The sequence below is a fragment of the Eucyclogobius newberryi genome, unplaced genomic scaffold, assembly GCF_026437365.1.
Source record: "Eucyclogobius newberryi isolate DKJ021-1_F unplaced genomic scaffold, fEucNew1.0.hap1 SCAF_6, whole genome shotgun sequence".
Classification (NCBI taxonomy): domain Eukaryota; kingdom Metazoa; phylum Chordata; class Actinopteri; order Gobiiformes; family Gobiidae; genus Eucyclogobius; species Eucyclogobius newberryi.
In genome coordinates this window covers 308,075-330,208 of record NW_027316278.1, presented here as the reverse complement: position 1 = coordinate 330,208, position 22,134 = coordinate 308,075, and the positions used below count along the sequence as shown (strand labels likewise).

General features: G+C 47.1%; 1 protein-coding gene across 2 annotated transcripts in view; it reads right to left on the bottom strand.

The window, feature by feature from the left end:
- The window catches only part of LOC140346720 (disabled homolog 2-interacting protein-like), a 169,033-nt gene that overhangs the window by 9,463 nt on the left and 137,436 nt on the right, over window positions 1–22,134 (bottom strand). For both annotated transcript variants that reach the window (XM_072432907.1, XM_072432908.1), the window contains 4 exons: window positions 10,326–10,433; window positions 10,111–10,233; window positions 9,396–9,475; window positions 6,639–6,726 (listed from right to left, as the gene is read on the bottom strand). In XM_072432907.1, the coding sequence (XP_072289008.1) occupies window positions 6,639–6,726; window positions 9,396–9,475; window positions 10,111–10,233; window positions 10,326–10,433 (399 nt within the window). The remainder of the gene's footprint in view (window positions 1–6,638; window positions 6,727–9,395; window positions 9,476–10,110; window positions 10,234–10,325; window positions 10,434–22,134) is intronic.

The following is a 22,134-nucleotide window of genomic DNA, read 5'->3' as shown; positions in this document are numbered from 1 at the left end:
GTTTTAGTCTGGCTTTAGTCTGGTTTAGTCTGCTTTAGTCCGGCTTTACTCCGGCTTTAGTCTGGCTTTAGTCCTGCTTTAGTCTGGTTTAGTCTGGCTTTAGTCCCGCTTTAGTCTGGCTTTAGTCTGGTTTTAGTCTGGCTTTAGTCTGGCTTTAGTCTGGTTTAGTCTGGTTTTAGTCTGGCTTTAGTCTGGTTTAGTCTGGTTTAGTCTGGTTTTGGTCTGGTTTTAGTCTGGTTTAGTCTGGTTTAGTCTGGCTTTAGTGCCGCTCTAGTCCCGCTTTAGTCTGGCTTTAGTCTGGCTTTAGTCTGGTTTTAGTCTGGCTTTAGTCTGGTTTAGTCTGGCTTTAGTCTGGTTTTAGTCTGGCTTTAGTCTGGTTTAGTCTGGTTTAGTCTGGTTTTAGTCTGGCTTTAGTCCTGCTTTAGTCCGGCTTTAGTCCGGCTTTAGTCTGGCTTTAGTCCTGCTTTAGTCTGGTTTAGTCTGGCTTTAGTCCCGCTTTAGTCCGGCTTTATTCTGGTTTAGTCTGGCTTTAGTCTGGTTTAGTCTGGCTTTAGTCCTGCTTTAGTCCCGCTTTAGACCTGCTTTAGACCTGCTTTAGACCTGCCTTAGTCCTGCTTTAGACCTGCTTTAGTCCTGGCTTAGTCCTGCTTTAGTCCTCGTCTAGACCCCTTTAGACCTGCTTTAGTCCTGCTTTAGTCCTGCTTTAGACCTGTTTTAGTCCGGCTTTAGTCTGGTTTAGTCTGACTTTAGTCTGGTTTTAGTCTGGCTTTAGTCTGGTTTAGTCTGGCTTTAGTCTGGCTTTAGTCTGGTTTTAGTCTGGCTTTAGTCTGGTTTAGTCTGGTTTTAGTCTGGCTTTAGTCTGGTTTAGTCTGGTTTAGTCTGGCTTTAGTCCAGTTTTAGTCTGGCTTTAGTCCTGCTTTAGTCCGGCTTTAGTCCGGGTTTAGTCCGGCTTTAGTCCGGCTTTAGTCTGCTTTAGTCCGGGTTTAGTCCGGCTTTAGTCAGGCTTTAGTCTGGTTTAGTCTGGCTTTAGTCTGGTTTAGTCTGGCTTTAGTCTGGCTTTAGTCTGGTTTTAGTCTGGCTTTAGTCTGGTTTAGTCTGGTTTTAGTCTGGCTTTAGTCTGGTTTAGTCTGGTTTAGTCTGGCTTTAGTCCAGTTTTAGTCTGGCTTTAGTCCTGCTTTAGTCCGGCTTTAGTCCGGGTTTAGTCCGGCTTTAGTCCGGCTTTAGTCCGGCTTTAGTCCGGCTTTAGTCTGCTTTAGTCCGGGTTTAGTCCGGCTTTAGTCCGGCTTTAGTCCTGCTTTAGTCCTGCTTTAGTCCCGCTTTAGTCCTGCTTTAGTCCTGCTTTAGACCTGCTTTAGTCCGGTTTTAGTCTGGCTTTAGTCCTGCTTTATTCTGGTTTAGTCTGGCTTTAGTCCTGCTTTAGTCTGGTTTAGTCCGGCTTTAGTCCTGCTTTAGACCTGCTTTAGTCCCGCTTTAGTCCGGCTTTAGTCTGGTTTAGTCTGGCTTTAGTCAGGCTTTAGTCCCGCTTTAGTCCAGCTTCAGTCTGGTTTAGTCCGGCATTAGTCTGGTTTAGTCTGCCTTTAGTCTGGTTTAGTCTGGCTTTAGTCTGGTTTAGTCTGGCTTTAGTCTGGTTTAGTCTGGCTTTAGTCTGGTTTAGTCTGGCTTTAGTCCCGCTTTAGTCCGGCTTTAGTCTGGTTTAGTCTGGCTTTAGTCCCGCTTTAGTCCGGCTTTAGTCTGGTTTAGTCTGGCTTTAGTGCCGCTCTAGTCCCGCTTTAGTCTGGTTTAGTCTGGCTTTAGTCTGGTTTAGTCTGGCTTTAGTCCTGCTTTAGTCCTGCTTTAGTCCCGCTTTAGTCCTGCTTTAGTCCCGCTTTAGACCTGCTTTAGTCCCGCTTTAGTCCGGCTTTAGTCTGGTTTAGTCTGGCTTTAGTGCCGCTCTAGTCCCGCTTTAGTCTGGTTTAGTCTGGCTTTAGTCTGGTTTAGTCTGGCTTTAGTCTGGTTTAGTCTGGCTTTAGTCCCGCTTTAGTCCGGCTTTAGTCTGGTTTAGTCTGGCTTTAGTCCCGCTTTAGTCCGGCTTTAGTCTGGTTTAGTCTGGCTTTAGTGCCGCTCTAGTCCCGCTTTAGTCTGGTTTAGTCTGGCTTTAGTCTGCTTTTAGTCTGGCTTTAGTCCTGCTTTAGTCTGCTTTAGTCTGGTTTTAGTCTGGCTTTAGACCTGCTTTAGTCCCGCTTTAGTCCTGCTTCAGTCCGATTTTAGTCAGGCTTTAGTCCTGCTTTAGTCTGCTTTAGTCTGGTTTTAGTCCGGCTTTAGTCTGGTTTAGTCTGGTTTTAGTCTGGCTTTAGTCTGGTTTAGTCTGGTTTAGTCTGGCTTTAGTCCTGCTTTAGTCCGGCTTTAGTCCGGCTTTAGTCTGGCTTTAGTCCTGCTTTAGTCTGGTTTAGTCTGGCTTTAGTCCCGCTTTAGTCTGGCTTTAGTCTGGTTTTAGTCTGACTTTAGTCTGGCTTTAGTCTGGTTTAGTCTGGTTTTAGTCTGGCTTTAGTCTGGTTTAGTCTGGTTTAGTCTGGTTTTGGTCTGGTTTTAGTCTGGTTTAGTCTGGTTTAGTCTGGCTTTAGTGCCGCTCTAGTCCCGCTTTAGTCTGGCTTTAGTCTGGCTTTAGTCTGGTTTTAGTCTGGCTTTAGTCTGGTTTAGTCTGGCTTTAGTCTGGTTTTAGTCTGGCTTTAGTCTGGTTTAGTCTGGTTTAGTCTGGTTTTAGTCTGGCTTTAGTCCTGCTTTAGTCCGGCTTTAGTCCGGCTTTAGTCTGGCTTTAGTCCTGCTTTAGTCTGGTTTAGTCTGGCTTTAGTCCCGCTTTAGTCCGGCTTTATTCTGGTTTAGTCTGGCTTTAGTCTGGTTTAGTCTGGCTTTAGTCCTGCTTTAGTCCCGCTTTAGACCTGCTTTAGACCTGCTTTAGACCTGCCTTAGTCCTGCTTTAGACCTGCTTTAGTCCTCGTCTAGACCCCTTTAGACCTGCTTTAGTCCTGCTTTAGTCCTGCTTTAGACCTGTTTTAGTCCGGCTTTAGTCTGGTTTAGTCTGACTTTAGTCTGGTTTTAGTCTGGCTTTAGTCTGGTTTAGTCTGGCTTTAGTCTGGCTTTAGTCTGGTTTTAGTCTGGCTTTAGTCTGGTTTAGTCTGGTTTTAGTCTGGCTTTAGTCTGGTTTAGTCTGGTTTAGTCTGGCTTTAGTCCAGTTTTAGTCCGGCTTTAGTCCTGCTTTAGTCCAGCTTTAGTCCGGGTTTAGTCCGGCTTTAGTCCGGCTTTAGTCCGGCTTTAGTCTGCTTTAGTCCGGGTTTAGTCCGGCTTTAGTCCGGCTTTAGTCCGGCTTTAGTCTGGTTTAGTCTGGCTTTAGTCTGGTTTAGTCTGGCTTTAGTCTGGCTTTAGTCTGGTTTTAGTCTGGCTTTAGTCTGGTTTAGTCTGGTTTTAGTCTGGCTTTAGTCTGGTTTAGTCTGGTTTAGTCTGGCTTTAGTCCAGTTTTAGTCTGGCTTTAGTCCTGCTTTAGTCCGGCTTTAGTCCGGGTTTAGTCCGGCTTTAGTCCAGCTTTAGTCCGGCTTTAGTCTGCTTTAGTCCGGGTTTAGTCCGGCTTTAGTCCGGCTTTAGTCCGGCTTTAGTCCGGCTTAGTCTGGCTTTAGTCTGGTTTAGTCTGGCTTTAGTCCTGCTTTAGTCCCGCTTTAGTCCTGCTTTAGTCCCGCTTTAGACCTGCTTTAGTCCCGCTTTAGTCCTGCTTTAGTCCGGTTTTAGTCTGGCTTTAGTCCTGCTTTAGTCTGGTTTAGTCTGGCTTTAGTCCTGCTTTAGTCTGGTTTAGTCCGGCTTTTGTCCTGCTTTAGACCTGCTTTAGTCCCGCTTTAGTCTGGCTTAGTCCTGCTTTAGTCTGGTTTAGTCTGGCTTTAGTCCCGCTTTAGTCCAGCTTCAGTCTGGTTTAGTCCAACTTCAGTCTGGTTTAGTCCGGCATTAGTCTGGTTTAGTCTGCCTTTAGTCTGGTTTAGTCTGGCTTTAGTCCCGCTTCAGTCCGGCTTTAGTCTGGTTTAGTCTGGCTTTAGTCCCGCTTTAGTCTGGTTTTAGTCTGGCTTTAGTCTGGTTTAGTCTGGTTTTAGTCTGGCTTCGGTCTGGTTTAGTCTGGTTTAGTCTGGCTTTAGTCTGGTTTAGTCTGGCTTTAGTCTGGTTTAGTCTGGTTTAGTCTGGTTTTGGTCTGGTTTTAGTCTGGTTTAGTCTGGTTTAGTCTGGTTTTAGTCTGGCTTTAGTCCTGCTTTAGTCCGGCTTTAGTCCGGCTTCAGTCCGGCTTTAGTCTGGCTTTAGTCCTGCTTTAGTCTGGTTCAGTCTGGTTTTAGTCTGGCTTTAGTCTGGTTTAGTCTGGCTTTAGTCCTGCTTTAGTCCGGCTTTAGTCCGGCTTTAGTCTGGCTTTAGTCCTGCTTTAGTCCCGCTTTAGACCCGCTTTAGTCCCGCTTTAGTCCGGCTTTAGTCTGGTTTAGTCTGGCTTTAGTCTGGTTTAGTCTGGCTTTAGTGCCGCTCTAGTCCCACTTTAGTCTGGCTTTAGTCTGGCTTTAGTCTGGTTTTAGTCTGGCTTTAGTCTGGTTTAGTCTGGCTTTATTCTGGTTTTAGTCTGGTTTAGTCTGGTTTAGTCTGGCTTTAGTCTGGTTTTAGTCTGGCTTTAGTCTGGTTTAGTCTGGTTTAGTCTGGTTTAGTCTGGCTTTAGTCTGGCTTTAGTCCCGCTTTAGTCCAGCTTCAGTCTGGTTTAGTCCAACTTCAGTCTGGTTTAGTCCAGCATTAGTCTGGTTTAGTCTGCCTTTAGTCTGGTTTAGTCTGGCTTTAGTCCCGCTTCAGTCCGGCTTTAGTCTGGTTTAGTCTGGCTTTAGTCCCGCTTTAGTCTGGTTTTAGTCTGGCTTTAGTCTGGTTTAGTCTGGTTTTAGTCTGGCTTCAGTCTGGTTTAGTCTGGTTTAGTCTGGCTTTAGTCTGGTTTAGTCTGGCTTTAGTCTGGTTTAGTCTGGTTTAGTCTGGTTTTTGTCTGGTTTTAGTCTGGTTTAGTCTGGTTTAGTCTGGTTTTAGTCTGGCTTTAGTCCTGCTTTAGTCCGGCTTTAGTCCGGCTTTAGTCCGGCTTTAGTCTGGCTTTAGTCCTGCTTTAGTCTGGTTTAGTCTGGTTTTAGTCTGGCTTTAGTCTGGTTTAGTCTGGCTTTAGTCCTGCTTTAGTCCGGCTTTAGTCCGGATTTAGTCTGGCTTTAGTCCTGCTTTAGTCCCGCTTTAGACCCGCTTTAGTCCCGCTTTAGTCCGGCTTTAGTCTGGTTTAGTCTGGCTTTAGTCTGGTTTAGTCAGGCTTTAGTGCCGCTCTAGTCCCACTTTAGTCTGGCTTTAGTCTGGCTTTAGTCTGGTTTTAGTCTGGCTTTAGTCTGGTTTAGTCTGGCTTTATTCTGGTTTTAGTCTGGTTTAGTCTGGTTTAGTCTGGCTTTAGTCTGGTTTTAGTCTGGCTTTAGTCTGGTTTAGTCTGGTTTAGTCTGGTTTTAGTCTGGCTTTAGTCCTGCTTTAGTCTGTCTTTAGTCCGGCTCTAGTCCGGCTTTAGTCTGGCTTTAGTCCTGCTTTAGTCTGGTTTAGTCTGGCTTTATTCCCGCTTTAGTCCGGCTTTAGTCTGGTTTAGTCTGGCTTTAGTCTGGTTTAGTCTGGCTTTATCCCTGCTTTAGTCCCGTTTTAGTCCTGCTTTAGACCTGTTTTAGTCCTACTTTAGACCTGCTTTAGTCCTCGTCTAGACCCCTTTAGACCTGCTTTAGTCCTGCTTTAGTCCTGCTTTAGACCTTTTTAGTCCGGCTTTAGTCTGGTTTAGTCTGACTTTAGTGCCGCTCTAGTCCCGCTTTAGTCTGGCTTTAGTCTGGTTTAGTCTGGCTTTAGTCTGGTTTAGTCTGGTTTAGTCTGGTTTTGGTCTGGTTTTAGTCTAGTTTAGTCTGGTTTAGTCTGGCTTTAGTGCCGCTCTAGTCCCGCTTTAGTCTGGTTTAGTCTGGCTTTAGTCTGGTTTTAGTCTAGCTTTAGTCCTGCTTTAGTCCGGCTTTAGTCCGGCTTTAGTCCGGCTTTAGTCTGGCTTTAGTCCCGCTTTAGACCTGCCTTAGTCCTGCTTTAGACCTGTTTTAGTCCTGCTTTAGTCCTGCTTTAGTCCTCGTCTAGACCCCTTTAGACCTGCTTTAGTCCTGCTTTAGACCTGTTTTAGTCCGGCTTTAGTCTGGCTTTAGTCTGGTTTAGTCTGGTTTTAGTCTGCCTTTAGTCTGGTTTAGTCTGATTTAGTCTGGTTTAGTCTGGTTTTAGTCTCGCTTTAGTCTCGCTTTAGTCTGGCTTTAGTCTGGTTTAGTCTGGTTTAGTCTGGTTTTAGTCTGGCTTTAGTCTGCCTTTAGTATGGTTTAGTCTGGTTTAGTCTGGTTTTAGTCCGGCTTTAGTCGGGCTTTAGTCTGGCTTTAGTCTGGTTTAGTCTGGTTTAGTCTGGTTTAGTCTGGTTTTGGTCTGGTTTTAGTCTGGTTTAGTCTGGTTTTAGTCTGGCTTTAGTCTGTCTTTAGTCTGGCTTTAGTCTGGTTTAGTCTGGTTTAGTCTGGTTTAGTCTGGTTTTGGTCTGGTTTTAGTCTGGTTTAGTCTGGTTTTAGTCCCGGTCTCACCTGGGCCTCAATGATCTTCTGTTTGGAGTCCACCACCTGCTGCATGTCAGAGTGATCCTTCTTCAGCTCCTCCTCCACCGCCATCAGCCTGAGGTCAGAGGTCAAACTATGAGCCTGAGGTCAGAGGTCAAACTATGAGCCTGAAGTCAAACAATCAGCCTGAGGTTGGAGGTCAAACCATCAGCCTAATATCAGAGGTCAAACCATCAGCCTTAGGTTAAAGGTCAAACCATTAGCCTGAGGTTAAAGGTCAAACCATCAGCCTGAGGTTAAAGGTCAATCATGCCAGTCATAATCTTAACAACATTTTAATTATTCAAATAACCAGAAACAATTCAAAATGTTCATCAGTACAACCGTGTGCTGAGACCAGGACATGAGAGGACATGAGACCAGGACATGAGAGGACATGAGAGGACAGCTGAGACAAGGACATGAGAGGACACAAGACCAGGACATGAGAGGACATGAGAGGACAGCTGAGACAAGGACATGAGAGGACACAAGACCAGGACATGAGAGGACATGAGAGGACAGCTGAGACAAGGACTTGAGAGGACATGGGACCAGGACATGAGACCAGGACATGAGACCAGGACATGAGAGGACATGAGACCAGGACATAAGAGGACATGAGAGGACAGCTGAGACAAGGACATGAGAGGACACAAGACCAGGACATGAGAGGACATGAGAGGACAGCTGAGACAAGGAATTGAGAGGACATGGGACCAGGACATGAGACCAGGACATGAGAGGACATGAGAGGACATGAGACCAGGACATGAGACCAGGACATGAGACCAGGACATGAGACCAGGACATGAGAGGATATGAGACCAGGACATGAGACCAGGACATGAGAGGACATGAGACCAGGACATGAGAGGACATGAGACCAGGACATGAGAGGACATGAGACCAGGACATGAGACCAGGACATGAGAGGTTATGAGACCAGGACATAAGAGGACATGAGACCAGGACATGAGACCAGGACATGAGAGGACATGAGAGGACAGCTGAGACCAGGACATGAGAGGACATTAGACCAGGACATGAGACCAGGACATGAGACCAGGACATGAAAGGACAGCTGAGACCAGGACATGAGAGGACATGAGAGGACATGAGAGGACAGCTGAGACCAGGACATGAGACCAGGACATGAGACTAGGACATGAGACCAGGACATGAGACCAGGACATGAGAGGACAGCTGAGACCAGGACATGAGAGGACATTAGACCAGGACATGAGAGGACATGAGACCAGGACATGAGAGGACATGATAGGACAGCTGAGACCAGGACATGAGAGGACATTAGACCAGGACATGAGAGGACATGAGACCAGGACATGAGAGGACATGAGAGGACAGCTGAGACAAGGACATGAGAGGACACAAGACCAGGACATGAGAGGACATGAGAGGACAGCTGAGACAAGGACATGAGAGGACACAAGACCAGGACATGAGAGGACATGAGAGGACAGCTGAGACAAGGACTTGAGAGGACATGGGACCAGGACATGAGACCAGGACATGAGACCAGGACATGAGAGGACATGAGACCAGGACATAAGAGGACATGAGAGGACAGCTGAGACAAGGACATGAGAGGACACAAGACCAGGACATGAGAGGACATGAGAGGACAGCTGAGACAAGGAATTGAGAGGACATGGGACCAGGACATGAGACCAGGACATGAGAGGACATGAGAGGACATGAGACCAGGACATGAGACCAGGACATGAGACCAGGACATGAGACCAGGACATGAGAGGATATGAGACCAGGACATGAGACCAGGACATGAGAGGACATGAGACCAGGACATGAGAGGACATGAGACCAGGACATGAGACCAGGACATGAGACCAGGACATGAGAGGATATGAGACCAGGACATGAGACCAGGACATGAGAGGACATGAGACCAGGACATGAGAGGACATGAGACCAGGACATGAGACCAGGACATGAGAGGTTATGAGACCAGGACATAAGAGGACATGAGACCAGGACATGAGACCAGGACATGAGAGGACATGAGAGGACAGCTGAGACCAGGACATGAGAGGACATTAGACCAGGACATGAGACCAGGACATGAGACCAGGACATGAAAGGACATGAGAGGACAGCTGAGACCAGGACATGAGACCAGGACATGAGACTAGGACATGAGACCAGGACATGAGACCAGGACATGAGAGGACAGCTGAGACCAGGACATGAGAGGACATTAGACCAGGACATGAGAGGACATGAGACCAGGACATGAGAGGACATGATAGGACAGCTGAGACCAGGACATGAGAGGACATTAGACCAGGACATGAGACCAGGACATGAGAGGACAGCTGAGACATATTTGACAGACTGTGGACAAAATGGGACATTTAGTGTGGGTTTTGTGCCTTGATTTTTTTTCTTCTTTTTTAAATTTATGGCTGTTTTTGATGTTTATTTCATTCTATGTCTTTTCTTCTGTTTCGTTTTGTTATAAATGTGAAAAATAAAAACATTCAAACCAAATTAATAAAAAACATATACCTATATCTATCTAATATATATATATATATATATATATATATATATTAGATATATATATATATATATACAAATAATGCATAATATTTGTAAGTGAAATTTTGTGAAGAAGAATTTGTTTAAGTGAAATAGAGTTTGTTAATGAAGTTGATGCAAAAGGAGGAGTTAAGGAGGAAGAGTTAAAGGAGGAGGAGTTACCGTGTGATGATGCTGTTCATCTGTAAGTCTTTGTCATCCTGAAGCCGTCGCAGACGACTCTCTGTGTCCTCCAAACGAACCTGAAACAGCAAAAACACAAACCTCAGAAGGAAGTTAAAGCCCCGAAACCGCAGTTACAGCCCCGAAACCGCAGTTACAGCCCCGAAACCGCAGTTACAGCCCTAAAACCGCAGTTACAGCCCTGTAACCGCAGTTACAGCCCTGAAACCGCAGTTAAAGCCCTGAAACCGCAGTTACAGCCCTGAAACCGCAGTTAAAGCCCTGAAACCGCAGTTACAGCCCCGAAACCGCAGTTACAGCCCCGAAACCGCAGTTACAGCCCTGAAACCGCAGTTACAGCCCTGAAACCGCAGTTACAGCCCTGAAACCGCAGTTAAAGCCCTGAAACCGCAGTTACAGCCCTGAAACCGCAGTTACAGCCCTGAAACCGCAGTTATTGTCGTTGTGGTTGTCGTGGTTATTGGTTGCCATGGCGGTTGCCATGGCGGTTGACATGGCGGTTGACATGGCGGTTGTCGTGGCGGTTGCCGTGGCGTTTGCCGTGGCGGTTGTCATGGCGGGCGGTTGTCATGGCGGTTGCCGTGGCAATTGTCATGGCGGTTGCCGTGGCAGTTGCCGTGGCGGTTGTCGTGGCGGTTGTCGTGGCGGTTGTCATGGCGGTTGCCGTGGCGGGCGGTTGTCATAGCGGTTGTACCTGGTACTCCTGGAGCATGCGCTGGTTCTGTTGATCCTGGACCATGAGTCGAGCTTCACATTCTTCCTGACGAAGAGCAGCGACTCGGAGCTTCTCCTGCAGCAGCGCAATCTCCTGCTGGTACTGAACAAACAACAACAAACAAACAAGTAAACGTTCAAGAATACAAAGAGGGAAGTGTCTGGGGAGAGGGAAGTGTCTGGGGAGGGGGAGACCTTCTCGGTGGCTGCCTCCTCGTGTTGTTCCTCTTCAGTTTCTCCATAAGATGAGTTCATGTTCAGGAGCCAAGCAGCAGTTCTGTCCAACGCACAAGGAGACGGAACCTGAGGAGAACCAGAACCAGAACCAGGATCAGAACCAGAACCAGGATCAGAACCAGAGCATATCCAGAACCAGAACCAGAGAAGGATCAGAACCAGACAAAGAATAAACATAAGGCCACTCCCCTCAGACAGGAGGGGAGCCTTATGACTTTTATCTTGTTAATTAAATTACTTTATTATTGTAGTGCCCCGCCCTTATTGTAGTGCCCCGCCCTTATTGTAGTGCCCCGCCCTTATACTCGTCACACCAAAGACAACTTCCTGTTTGTGATTTCTGTTCATTGACAATAGAAACCCTATGTTAGGGTTACCCTATGTCGTATGGTTAGGGTTACCCTATGTCGTTAGGGTTACCCTATGTCGTATGGTTAGGGTTACCCTATGTCGTATGGGTAAGGGTTACCCTATGTCGTATGGTTAGGGTTACCCTATGTCGTATGGTTAGGGTTACCCTATGTTGTATGGTTAGGGTTACCCTATGTCGTATGGTTAGGGTTACCCTATGTCGTATGGTTAGGGTTACCCTATGTCGTATGGTTAGGGTTACCCTATGTCGTGGGGTTAGGGTTACCCTTTGTCGTATGGGTTAGGGTTACCCTATGTCGTATGGTTAGCGTTAGGGTTACCCTATGCCGTGGGGTTAGGGTTACCCTATGTCGTATGGTTAGGGTTACCCTATGTCGTATGGTTAGAGTTAACATGTCGTATGGTTAGGGTTAGGGTTACCCTATAGCGTGGGGTTAGGATTACCCTATGTCATATGGTTAGGGTTACCCTATGTCGTATGGGTTAGGGTTACCCTATGTCGTATGGGTTAGGGTTATTCTATGTCGTATGGGTTAGGGTTACCCTATGTCGTATGGGTTAGGGTTACCCTATGTCGTGGGGTTAGGGTTACCCTATGTCGTATGGTTAGGGTTACCCTATGTCGTATGGGTTAGGGTTACCCTATTTCGTGGGGTTAGGGGTTACCCTATGTCGTATGGTTAGGGTTACCCTATGTCGTATGGTTAGGGTTCCTCTATGTCGTGGGGTTAGGGTTTCGCTATGTCGTGGGGTTAGGGTTACCCTATGTTGTATGGGTTAGGGTTACCCTATGTCGTATGGTTAGAGTTAACATGTCGTATGGTTAGGGTTAGGGTTACCCTATGCCGTGGGGTTAGGGTTACCCTATGTCGTATGGTTAGGGTTACCCTATGTCGTATGGGTTAGGGTTACCCTATGCCGTATGGGTTAGGGTTACTCTATGTCGTATGGTTTAGGGTTATTCTATGTCGTATGGGTTAGGGGTTACTCTATGTTGTATGGGTTAGGGTTACCCTATGTCGTGGGGTTAGGGTTACCCTATGTCGTGGGGTTAGGGGTTACCCTATGTCGTATGGGTTAGGGTTACTCTATATCGTATGGTTAGGGTTACCCTATGTCGTGGGGTTAGGGTTTCCCTATGTCGTGGGGTTAGGGTTACCCTATGTTGTATGGGTTAGGGTTACCCTATGTCGTGGGGTTAGGGTTACCCTATGTCGTGGGGTAAGGGTTTCCCTATGTCGTGGGGTTAGGGTTAGGGGTTAGGGTTAGGGGTTACCCTATGTCATATGAGTTAGGGGTTAGGGTTACCCAATGTCGTGGGGTTAGGGTTACCCTATGTCGTGGGGTTAGGGTTACCCTATGTCGTGGGGTTAGGGTTAGGGGTTAGGGTTAACCTATGTCGTGGGGTTAGGGGTTAGGGTTACCCTATGTTGTATGGGTTAGGGTTACCCTATGTCGTATGGTTAGATTTAATATGTCGTATGGTTAGGGTTAGGGTTACCCTATGCCGTGGGGTTAGGGTTACCCTATGTCGTATGGGTTAGGGTTACCCTATGTCGTGGGGTTAGGGTTACCCTATGTCGTATGGTTAGGGTTACCCTATGTCGTATGGTTAGGGTTACCCTATGTCGTATGGTTAGGGTTACCCTATGTCGTATGGTTAGGGTTACCCTATGTCGTATGGGTAAGGGTTACCCTATGTCGTATGGTTAGGGTTACCCTATGTCGTATGGTTAGGGTTACCCTATGTCGTATGGTTAGGGTTACCCTATGTCGTATGGTTAGGGTTACCCTATGTCGTATGGTTAGGGTTACCCTATGTCGTATGGTTAGGGTTACCCTATGTCGTATGGGTTAGGGTTACCCTATGTCGTGGGGTTAGGGTTACCCTTTGTCGTATGGGTTAGGGTTACCCTATGTCGTATGGTTAGCGTTAGGGTTACCCTATGCCGTGGGGTTAGGGTTACCCTATGTCGTATGGTTAGGGTTACCCTATGTCGTATGGTTAGAGTTAACATGTCGTATGGTTAGGGTTAGGGTTACCCTATAGCGTGGGGTTAGGGTTACCCTATGTCATATGGTTAGGGTTACCCTATGTCGTATGGGTTAGGGTTACCCTATGTCGTATGGGTTAGGGTTATTCTATGTCGTATGGGTTAGGGTTACCCTATGTCGTATGGGTTAGGGTTACCCTATGTCGTGGGGTTAGGGTTACCCTATGTTGTATGGTTAGGGTTACCCTATGTTGTATGGTTAGGGTTACCCTATGTCGTATGGTTAGGGTTACCCTATGTCGTATGGTTAGGGTTACCCTATGCCGTGGGGTTAGGGTTACCCTATGTCGTATGGTTAGGGTTACCCTATGTCGTATGGTTAGTTAACATGTCGTATGGTTAGGGTTAGGGTTACCCTATAGCGTGGGGTTAGGGTTACCCTATGTCATATGGTTAGGGTTACCCTATGTCGTATGGGTTAGGGTTACCCTATGTCGTATGGGTTAGGGTTATTCTATGTCGTATGGGTTAGGGTTACCCTATGTCGTATGGGTAAGGGTTACCCTATGTCGTATGGTTAGGGTTACCCTATGTCGTATGGTTAGGGTTACCCTATGTTGTATGGTTAGGGTTACCCTATGTCGTATGGTTAGGGTTACCCTATGTCGTATGGTTAGGGTTACCCTATGTCGTATGGTTAGGGTTACCCTATGTCGTATGGGTTAGGGTTACCCTATGTCGTGGGGTTAGGGTTACCCTTTGTCGTATGGGTTAGGGTTACCCTATGTCGTATGGTTAGCGTTAGGGTTACCCAATGCCGTGGGGTTAGGGTTACCCTATGTCGTATGGTTAGGGTTACCCTATGTCGTATGGTTAGAGTTAACATGTCGTATGGTTAGGGTTAGGGTTACCCTATAGCGTGGGGTTAGGGTTACCCTATGTCATATGGTTAGGGTTACCCTATGTCGTATGGGTTAGGGTTACCCTATGTCGTATGGGTTAGGGTTATTCTATGTCGTATGGGTTAGGGTTACCCTATGTCGTATGGGTTAGGGTTACCCTATGTCGTGGGGTTAGGGTTACCCTATGTCGTATGGTTAGGGTTACCCTATGTCGTATGGGTTAGGGTTACCCTATTTCGTGGGGTTAGGGGTTACCCTATGTCGTATGGTTAGGGTTACCCTATGTCGTATGGTTAGGGTTACTCTATGTCGTGGGGTTAGGGTTTCCCTATGTCGTGGGGTTAGGGTTACCCTATGTTGTATGGGTTAGGGTTACCCTATATCGTGGGGTTAGAGGTTACCCTTTGTCGTATGGGTTAGGGTTACCCTATGCCGTATGGGTTAGGGTTACTCTATGTCGTATGGTTTAGGGTTATTCTATGTCGTATGGGTTAGGGTTACCCTATGTCGTATGGGTTAGGGTTACCCAATGTCGTGGGGTTAGGGTTACTCTATGTCGTGGGGTTAGGGTTACCCTATGTCGTGGGGTTAGGGTTAGGGGTTAGGGTTAACCTATGTCGTGGGGTTAGGGGTTAGGGTTACCCTATGTTGTATGGGTTAGGGTTACCCTATGTCGTATGGTTAGATTTAACATGTCGTATGGTTAGGGTTAGGGTTACCCTATGCCGTGGGGTTAGGGTTACCCTATGTCGTATGGGTTAGGGTTACCCTATGTCGTGGGGTTAGGGTTACCCTATGTCGTATGGTTAGGGTTACCCTATGTCGTATGGTTAGGGTTACCCTATGTCGTATGGTTAGGGTTACCCTATGTCGTATGGGTAAGGGTTACCCTATGTCGTATGGTTAGGGTTACCCTATGTCGTATGGTTAGGGTTACCCTATGTTGTATGGTTAGGGTTACCCTATGTCGTATGGTTAGGGTTACCCTATGTCGTATGGTTAGGGTTACCCTATGTCGTATGGTTAGGGTTACCCTATGTCGTATGGGTTAGGGTTACCCTATGTCGTGGGGTTAGGGTTACCCTTTGTCGTATGGGTTAGGGTTACCCTATGTCGTATGGTTAGCGTTAGGGTTACCCTATGCCGTGGGGTTAGGGTTACCCTATGTCGTATGGTTAGGGTTACCCTATGTCGTATGGTTAGAGTTAACATGTCGTATGGTTAGGGTTAGGGTTACCCTATAGCGTGGGGTTAGGGTTACCCTATGTCATATGGTTAGGGTTACCCTATGTCGTATGGGTTAGGGTTACCCTATGTCGTATGGTTAGAGTTAACATGTCGTATGGTTAGGGTTAGGGTTACCCTATAGCGTGGGGTTAGGGTTACCCTATGTCATATGGTTAGGGTTACCCTATGTCGTATGGGTTAGGGTTACCCTATGTCGTATGGGTTAGGGTTATTCTATGTCGTATGGGTTAGGGTTACCCTATGTCGTATGGGTTAGGGTTACCCTATGTCGTGGGGTTAGGGTTACCCTATGTCGTATGGTTAGGGTTACCCTATGTCGTATGGTTAGGGTTACCCTATGTCGTATGGTTAGGGTTACCCTATGTCGTATGGGTTAGGGTTACCCTATGTCGTGGGGTTAGGGTTACCCTTTGTCGTATGGGTTAGGGTTACCCTATGTCGTATGGTTAGCGTTAGGGTTACCCTATGCCGTGGGGTTAGGGTTACCCTATGTCGTATGGTTAGGGTTACCCTATGTCGTATGGTTAGAGTTAACATGTCGTATGGTTAGGGTTAGGGTTACCCTATAGCGTGGGGTTAGGGTTACCCTATGTCATATGGTTAGGGTTACCCTATGTCGTATGGGTTAGGGTTACCCTATGTCGTATGGTTAGAGTTAACATGTCGTATGGTTAGGGTTAGGGTTACCCTATAGCGTGGGGTTAGGGTTACCCTATGTCATATGGTTAGGGTTACCCTATGTCGTATGGGTTAGGGTTACCCTATGTCGTATGGGTTAGGGTTATTCTATGTCGTATGGGTTAGGGTTACCCTATGTCGTATGGGTTAGGGTTACCCTATGTCGTATGGTTAGATTTAATATGTCGTATGGTTAGGGTTAGGGTTACCCTATGCCGTGGGGTTAGGGTTACCCTATGTCGTATGGGTTAGGGTTACCCTATGTCGTGGGGTTAGGGTTACCCTATGTCGTATGGTTAGGGTTACCCTATGTCGTATGGTTAGGGTTACCCTATGTCGTATGGTTAGGGTTACCCTATGTCGTATGGTTAGGGTTACCCTATGTCGTATGGGTAAGGGTTACCCTATGTCGTATGGTTAGGGTTACCCTATGTCGTATGGTTAGGGTTACCCTATGTTGTATGGTTAGGGTTACCCTATGTCGTATGGTTAGGGTTACCCTATGTCGTATGGTTAGGGTTACCCTATGTCGTATGGTTAGGGTTACCCTATGTCGTATGGGTTAGGGTTACCCTATGTCGTGGGGTTAGGGTTACCCTTTGTCGTATGGGTTAGGGTTACCCTATGTCGTATGGTTAGCGTTAGGGTTACCCTATGCCGTGGGGTTAGGGTTACCCTATGTCGTATGGTTAGGGTTACCCTATGTCGTATGGTTAGAGTTAACATGTCGTATGGTTAGGGTTAGGGTTACCCTATAGCGTGGGGTTAGGGTTACCCTATGTCATATGGTTAGGGTTACCCTATGTCGTATGGGTTAGGGTTACCCTATGTCGTATGGGTTAGGGTTATTCTATGTCGTATGGGTTAGGGTTACCCTATGTCGTATGGGTTAGGGTTACCCTATGTCGTGGGGTTAGGGTTACCCTATGTTGTATGGTTAGGGTTACCCTATGTTGTATGGTTAGGGTTACCCTATGTCGTATGGTTAGGGTTACCCTATGTCGTATGGTTAGGGTTACCCTATGCCGTGGGGTTAGGGTTACCCTATGTCGTATGGTTAGGGTTACCCTATGTCGTATGGTTAGAGTTAACATGTCGTATGGTTAGGGTTAGGGTTACCCTATAGCGTGGGGTTAGGGTTACCCTATGTCATATGGTTAGGGTTACCCTATGTCGTATGGGTTAGGGTTACCCTATGTCGTATGGGTTAGGGTTATTCTATGTCGTATGGGTTAGGGTTACCCTATGTCGTATGGGTAAGGGTTACCCTATGTCGTATGGTTAGGGTTACCCTATGTCGTATGGTTAGGGTTACCCTATGTTGTATGGTTAGGGTTACCCTATGTCGTATGGTTAGGGTTACCCTATGTCGTATGGTTAGGGTTACCCTATGTCGTATGGTTAGGGTTACCCTATGTCGTATGGGTTAGGGTTACCCTATGTCGTGGGGTTAGGGTTACCCTTTGTCGTATGGGTTAGGGTTACCCTATGTCGTATGGTTAGCGTTAGGGTTACCCAATGCCGTGGGGTTAGGGTTACCCTATGTCGTATGGTTAGGGTTACCCTATGTCGTATGGTTAGAGTTAACATGTCGTATGGTTAGGGTTAGGGTTACCCTATAGCGTGGGGTTAGGGTTACCCTATGTCATATGGTTAGGGTTACCCTATGTCGTATGGGTTAGGGTTACCCTATGTCGTATGGGTTAGGGTTATTCTATGTCGTATGGGTTAGGGTTACCCTATGTCGTATGGGTTAGGGTTACCCTATGTCGTGGGGTTAGGGTTACCCTATGTCGTATGGTTAGGGTTACCCTATGTCGTATGGGTTAGGGTTACCCTATTTCGTGGGGTTAGGGGTTACCTTATGTCGTATGGTTAGGGTTACCCTATGTCGTATGGTTAGGGATACTCTATGTCGTGGGGTTAGGGTTTCCCTATGTCGTGGGGTTAGGGTTACCCTATGTTGTATGGGTTAGGGTTACCCTATATCGTGGGGTTAGAGGTTACCCTTTGTCGTATGGGTTAGGGTTACCCTATGCCGTATGGGTTAGGGTTACTCTATGTCGTATGGTTTAGGGTTATTCTATGTCGTATGGGTTAGGGTTACCCTATGTCGTATGGGTTAGGGTTACCCAATGTCGTGGGGTTAGGGTTACTCTATGTCGTGGGGTTAGGGTTACCCTATGTCGTGGGGTTAGGGTTAGGGGTTAGGGTTAACCTATGTCGTGGGGTTAGGGGTTAGGGTTACCCTATGTTGTATGGGTTAGGGTTACCCTATGTGGTATGGTTAGATTTAACATGTCGTATGGTTAGGGTTAGGGTTACCCTATGCCGTGGGGTTAGGGTTACCCTATGTCGTATGGGTTAGGGTTACCCTATGTCGTGGGGTTAGGGTTACCCTATGTCGTATGGTTAGGGTTACCCTATGTCGTATGGTTAGGGTTACCCTATGTCGTATGGTTAGGGTTACCCTATGTCGTATGGGTAAGGGTTACCCTATGTCGTATGGTTAGGGTTACCCTATGTCGTATGGTTAGGGTTACCCTATGTTGTATGGTTAGGGTTACCCTATGTCGTATGGTTAGGGTTACCCTATGTCGTATGGTTAGGGTTACCCTATGTCGTATGGTTAGGGTTACCCTATGTCGTATGGGTTAGGGTTACCCTATGTCGTGGGGTTAGGGTTACCCTTTGTCGTATGGGTTAGGGTTACCCTATGTCGTATGGTTAGCGTTAGGGTTACCCTATGCCGTGGGGTTAGGGTTACCCTATGTCGTATGGTTAGGGTTACCCTATGTCGTATGGTTAGAGTTAACATGTCGTATGGTTAGGGTTAGGGTTACCCTATAGCGTGGGGTTAGGGTTACCCTATGTCATATGGTTAGGGTTACCCTATGTCGTATGGGTTAGGGTTACCCTATGTCGTATGGTTAGAGTTAACATGTCGTATGGTTAGGGTTAGGGTTACCCTATAGCGTGGGGTTAGGGTTACCCTATGTCATATGGTTAGGGTTACCCTATGTCGTATGGGTTAGGGTTACCCTATGTCGTATGGGTTAGGGTTATTCTATGTCGTATGGGTTAGGGTTACCCTATGTCGTATGGGTTAGGGTTACCCTATGTCGTGGGGTTAGGGTTACCCTATGTCGTATGGTTAGGGTTACCCTATGTCGTATGGTTAGGGTTACCCTATGTCGTATGGTTAGGGTTACCCTATGTCGTATGGGTTAGGGTTACCCTATGTCGTGGGGTTAGGGTTACCCTTTGTCGTATGGGTTAGGGTTACCCTATGTCGTATGGTTAGCGTTAGGGTTACCCTATGCCGTGGGGTTAGGGTTACCCTATGTCGTATGGTTAGGGTTACCCTATGTCGTATGGTTAGAGTTAACATGTCGTATGGTTAGGGTTAGGGTTACCCTATAGCGTGGGGTTAGGGTTACCCTATGTCATATGGTTAGGGTTACCCTATGTCGTATGGGTTAGGGTTACCCTATGTCGTATGGTTAGAGTTAACATGTCGTATGGTTAGGGTTAGGGTTACCCTATAGAGTGGGGTTAGGGTTACCCTATGTCATATGGTTAGGGTTACCCTATGTCGTATGGGTTAGGGTTACCCTATGTCGTATGGGTTAGGGTTATTCTATGTCGTATGGGTTAGGGTTACCCTATGTCGTATGGGTTAGGGTTACCCTATGTCGTGGGGTTAGGGTTACCCTATGTCGTATGGTTAGGGTTACCCTATGTCGTATGGTTAGGGTTACCCTATGTCATATGGTTAGGGTTACCCTATGTCGTATGGGTTAGGGTTACCCTATGTCGTGGGGTTAGGGTTACCCTTTGTCGTATGGGTTAGGGTTACCCTATGTCGTATGGTTAGCGTTAGGGTTACCCTGTGCCGTGGGGTTAGGGTTACCCTATGTCGTATGGTTAGGGTTACCCTATGTCGTATGGTTAGAGTTAACATGTCGTATGGTTAGGGTTAGGGTTACCCTATAGCGTGGGGTTAGGGTTACCCTATGTCATATGGTTAGGGTTACCCTATGTCGTATGGGTTAGGGTTACCCTATGTCGTATGGTTAGAGTTAACATGTCGTATGGTTAGGGTTAGGGTTACCCTATAGCGTGGGGTTAGGGTTACCCTATGTCATATGGTTAGGGTTACCCTATGTCGTATGGGTTAGGGTTACCCTATGTCGTTTGGGTTAGGGTTATTCTATGTCGTATGGGTTAGGGTTACCCTATGTCGTTTGGGTTAGGGTTACCCTATGTCGTGGGGTTAGGGTTACCCTATGTCGTATGGTTAGGGTTACTCTATGTTGTATGGTTAGGGTTACCCTATGTCGTATGGTTAGGGTTACCCTATGTCGTATGGGTTAGGGTTACCCTATGTCGTGGGGTTAGGGTTACCCTTTGTCGTATGGGTTAGGGTTACCCTATGTCGTATGGTTAGCGTTAGGGTTACCCTATGCCGTGGGGTTAGGGTTACCCTATGTCGTATGGTTAGGGTTACCCTATGTCGTATGGTTAGAGTTAACATGTCGTATGGTTAGGGTTAGGGTTACCCTATAGCGTGGGGTTAGGGTTACCCTATGTCATATGTTTAGGGTTACCCTATGTCGTATGGGTTAGGGTTACCCTATGTCGTATGGGTTAGGGTTATTCAATATCATATGGGTTAGGGTTACCCTATGTCGTATGGGTAAGGGTTACCCTATGTCGTATGGTTAGGGTTACCCTATGTCGTATGGTTAGGGTTACCCTATGTTGTATGGTTAGGGTTACCCTATTTCGTATGGTTAGGGTTACCCTATGTCGTATGGTTAGGGTTACCCTATGTCGTATGGTTAGGGTTACCCTATGTCGTATGGGTTAGGGTTACCCTATGTCGTGGGGTTAGGGTTACCCTTTGTCGTATGGGTTAGGGTTACCCTATGTCGTATGGTTAGCGTTAGGGTTACCCTATGCCGTGGGGTTAGGGTTACCCTATGTCGTATGGTTAGGGTTACCCTATGTCGTATGGTTAGAGTTAACATGTCGTATGGTTAGGGTTAGGGTTACCCTATAGCGTGGGGTTAGGGTTACCCTATGTCATATGGTTAGGGTTACCCTATGTCGTATGGGTTAGGGTTACCCTATGTCGTATGGGTTAGGGTTATTCTATGTCGTATGGGTTTGGGTTACCCTATGTCGTATGGGTTAGGGTTACCCTATGTCGTGGGGTTAGGGTTACCCTATGTCGTATGGTTAGGGTTACCCTATGTCGTATGGGTTAGGGTTACCCTATTTCGTGGGGTTAGGGGTTACCCTATGTCGTATGGTTAGGGTTACCCTATGTCGTATGGTTAGGGTTACCCTATGTCGTGGGGTTAGGGTTTCCCTATGTCGTGGGGTTAGGGTTACCCTATGTTGTATGGGTTAGGGTTACCCTATGTCGTGGGGTTAGAGGTTACCCTTTGTCGTATGGGTTAGGGTTACCCTATGCCGTATGGGTTAGGGTTACTCTATGTCGTATGGTTTAGGGTTATTCTATGTCGTATGGGTTAGGGTTACCCTATGTCGTATGGGTTAGGGTTACCCTATGTCGTGGGGTTAGGGTTACTCTATGTCGTATGGGTTAGGGGTTACTCTATGTTGTATGGGTTAGGGTTACCCTATGTCGTGGGGTTAGGGTTACCCTATGTCGTGGGGTTAGGGGTTACCCTATGTCGTATGGGTTAGGGTTACCCTATATCGTATGGTTAGGGTTACCCTATGTCGTGGGGTTAGGGTTTCCCTATGTCGTGGGGTTAGGGTTACCCTATGTTGTATGGGTTAGGGTTACCCTATGTCGTGGGGTTAGGGTTACCCTATGTCGTGGGGTAAGGGTTTCCCTATGTCGTGGGGTTAGGGTTAGGGGTTAGGGTTAGGGGTTACCCTATGTCATATGGGTTAGGGGTTAGGGTTACCCAATGTCGTGGGGTTAGGGTTACTCTATGTCGTGGGGTTAGGGTTACCCTATGTCGTGGGGTTAGGGTTAGGGGTTAGGGTTAACCTATGTCGTGGGGTTAGGGGTTAGGGTTACCCTATGTTGTATGTGTTAGGGTTACCCTATGTCGTATGGTTAGGGTTAACATGTCGTATGGTTAGGGTTAGGGTTACCCTATGCCGTGGGGTTAGGGTTACCCTATGTCGTATGGGTTAGGGTTACCCTATGTCGTGGGGTTAGGGTTACCCTATGTCGTATGGTTAGGGTTACCCTATGTCGTGGGGTTAGGGTTTCCCAATGTTCTGGGGTTAGAGTTACTCCATGTCGTGGGGTTAGGGGTTAGGGTTACCCTATGTCGTAGGGTTAGGGTTACCCTATGTCGTGGGGTTAGGGGTTAGGGGTTACCCTATGTTGTATTGTTAGGCTTAGGGTTACCCTATGCCGTAGGGTTAGGGTTACCCTATGTCATATGGTTAGGGTTTCCCTATGTCGTGGGGTTAGGGTTACCCTATGTTGTATGGGTTAGGGTTACCCTATGCCGTGGGGTTAGGGTTACTCTATGTCGTGGGGTTAGGGTTAACTTATGTCGTGGGGTTAGGGTTAGGGGT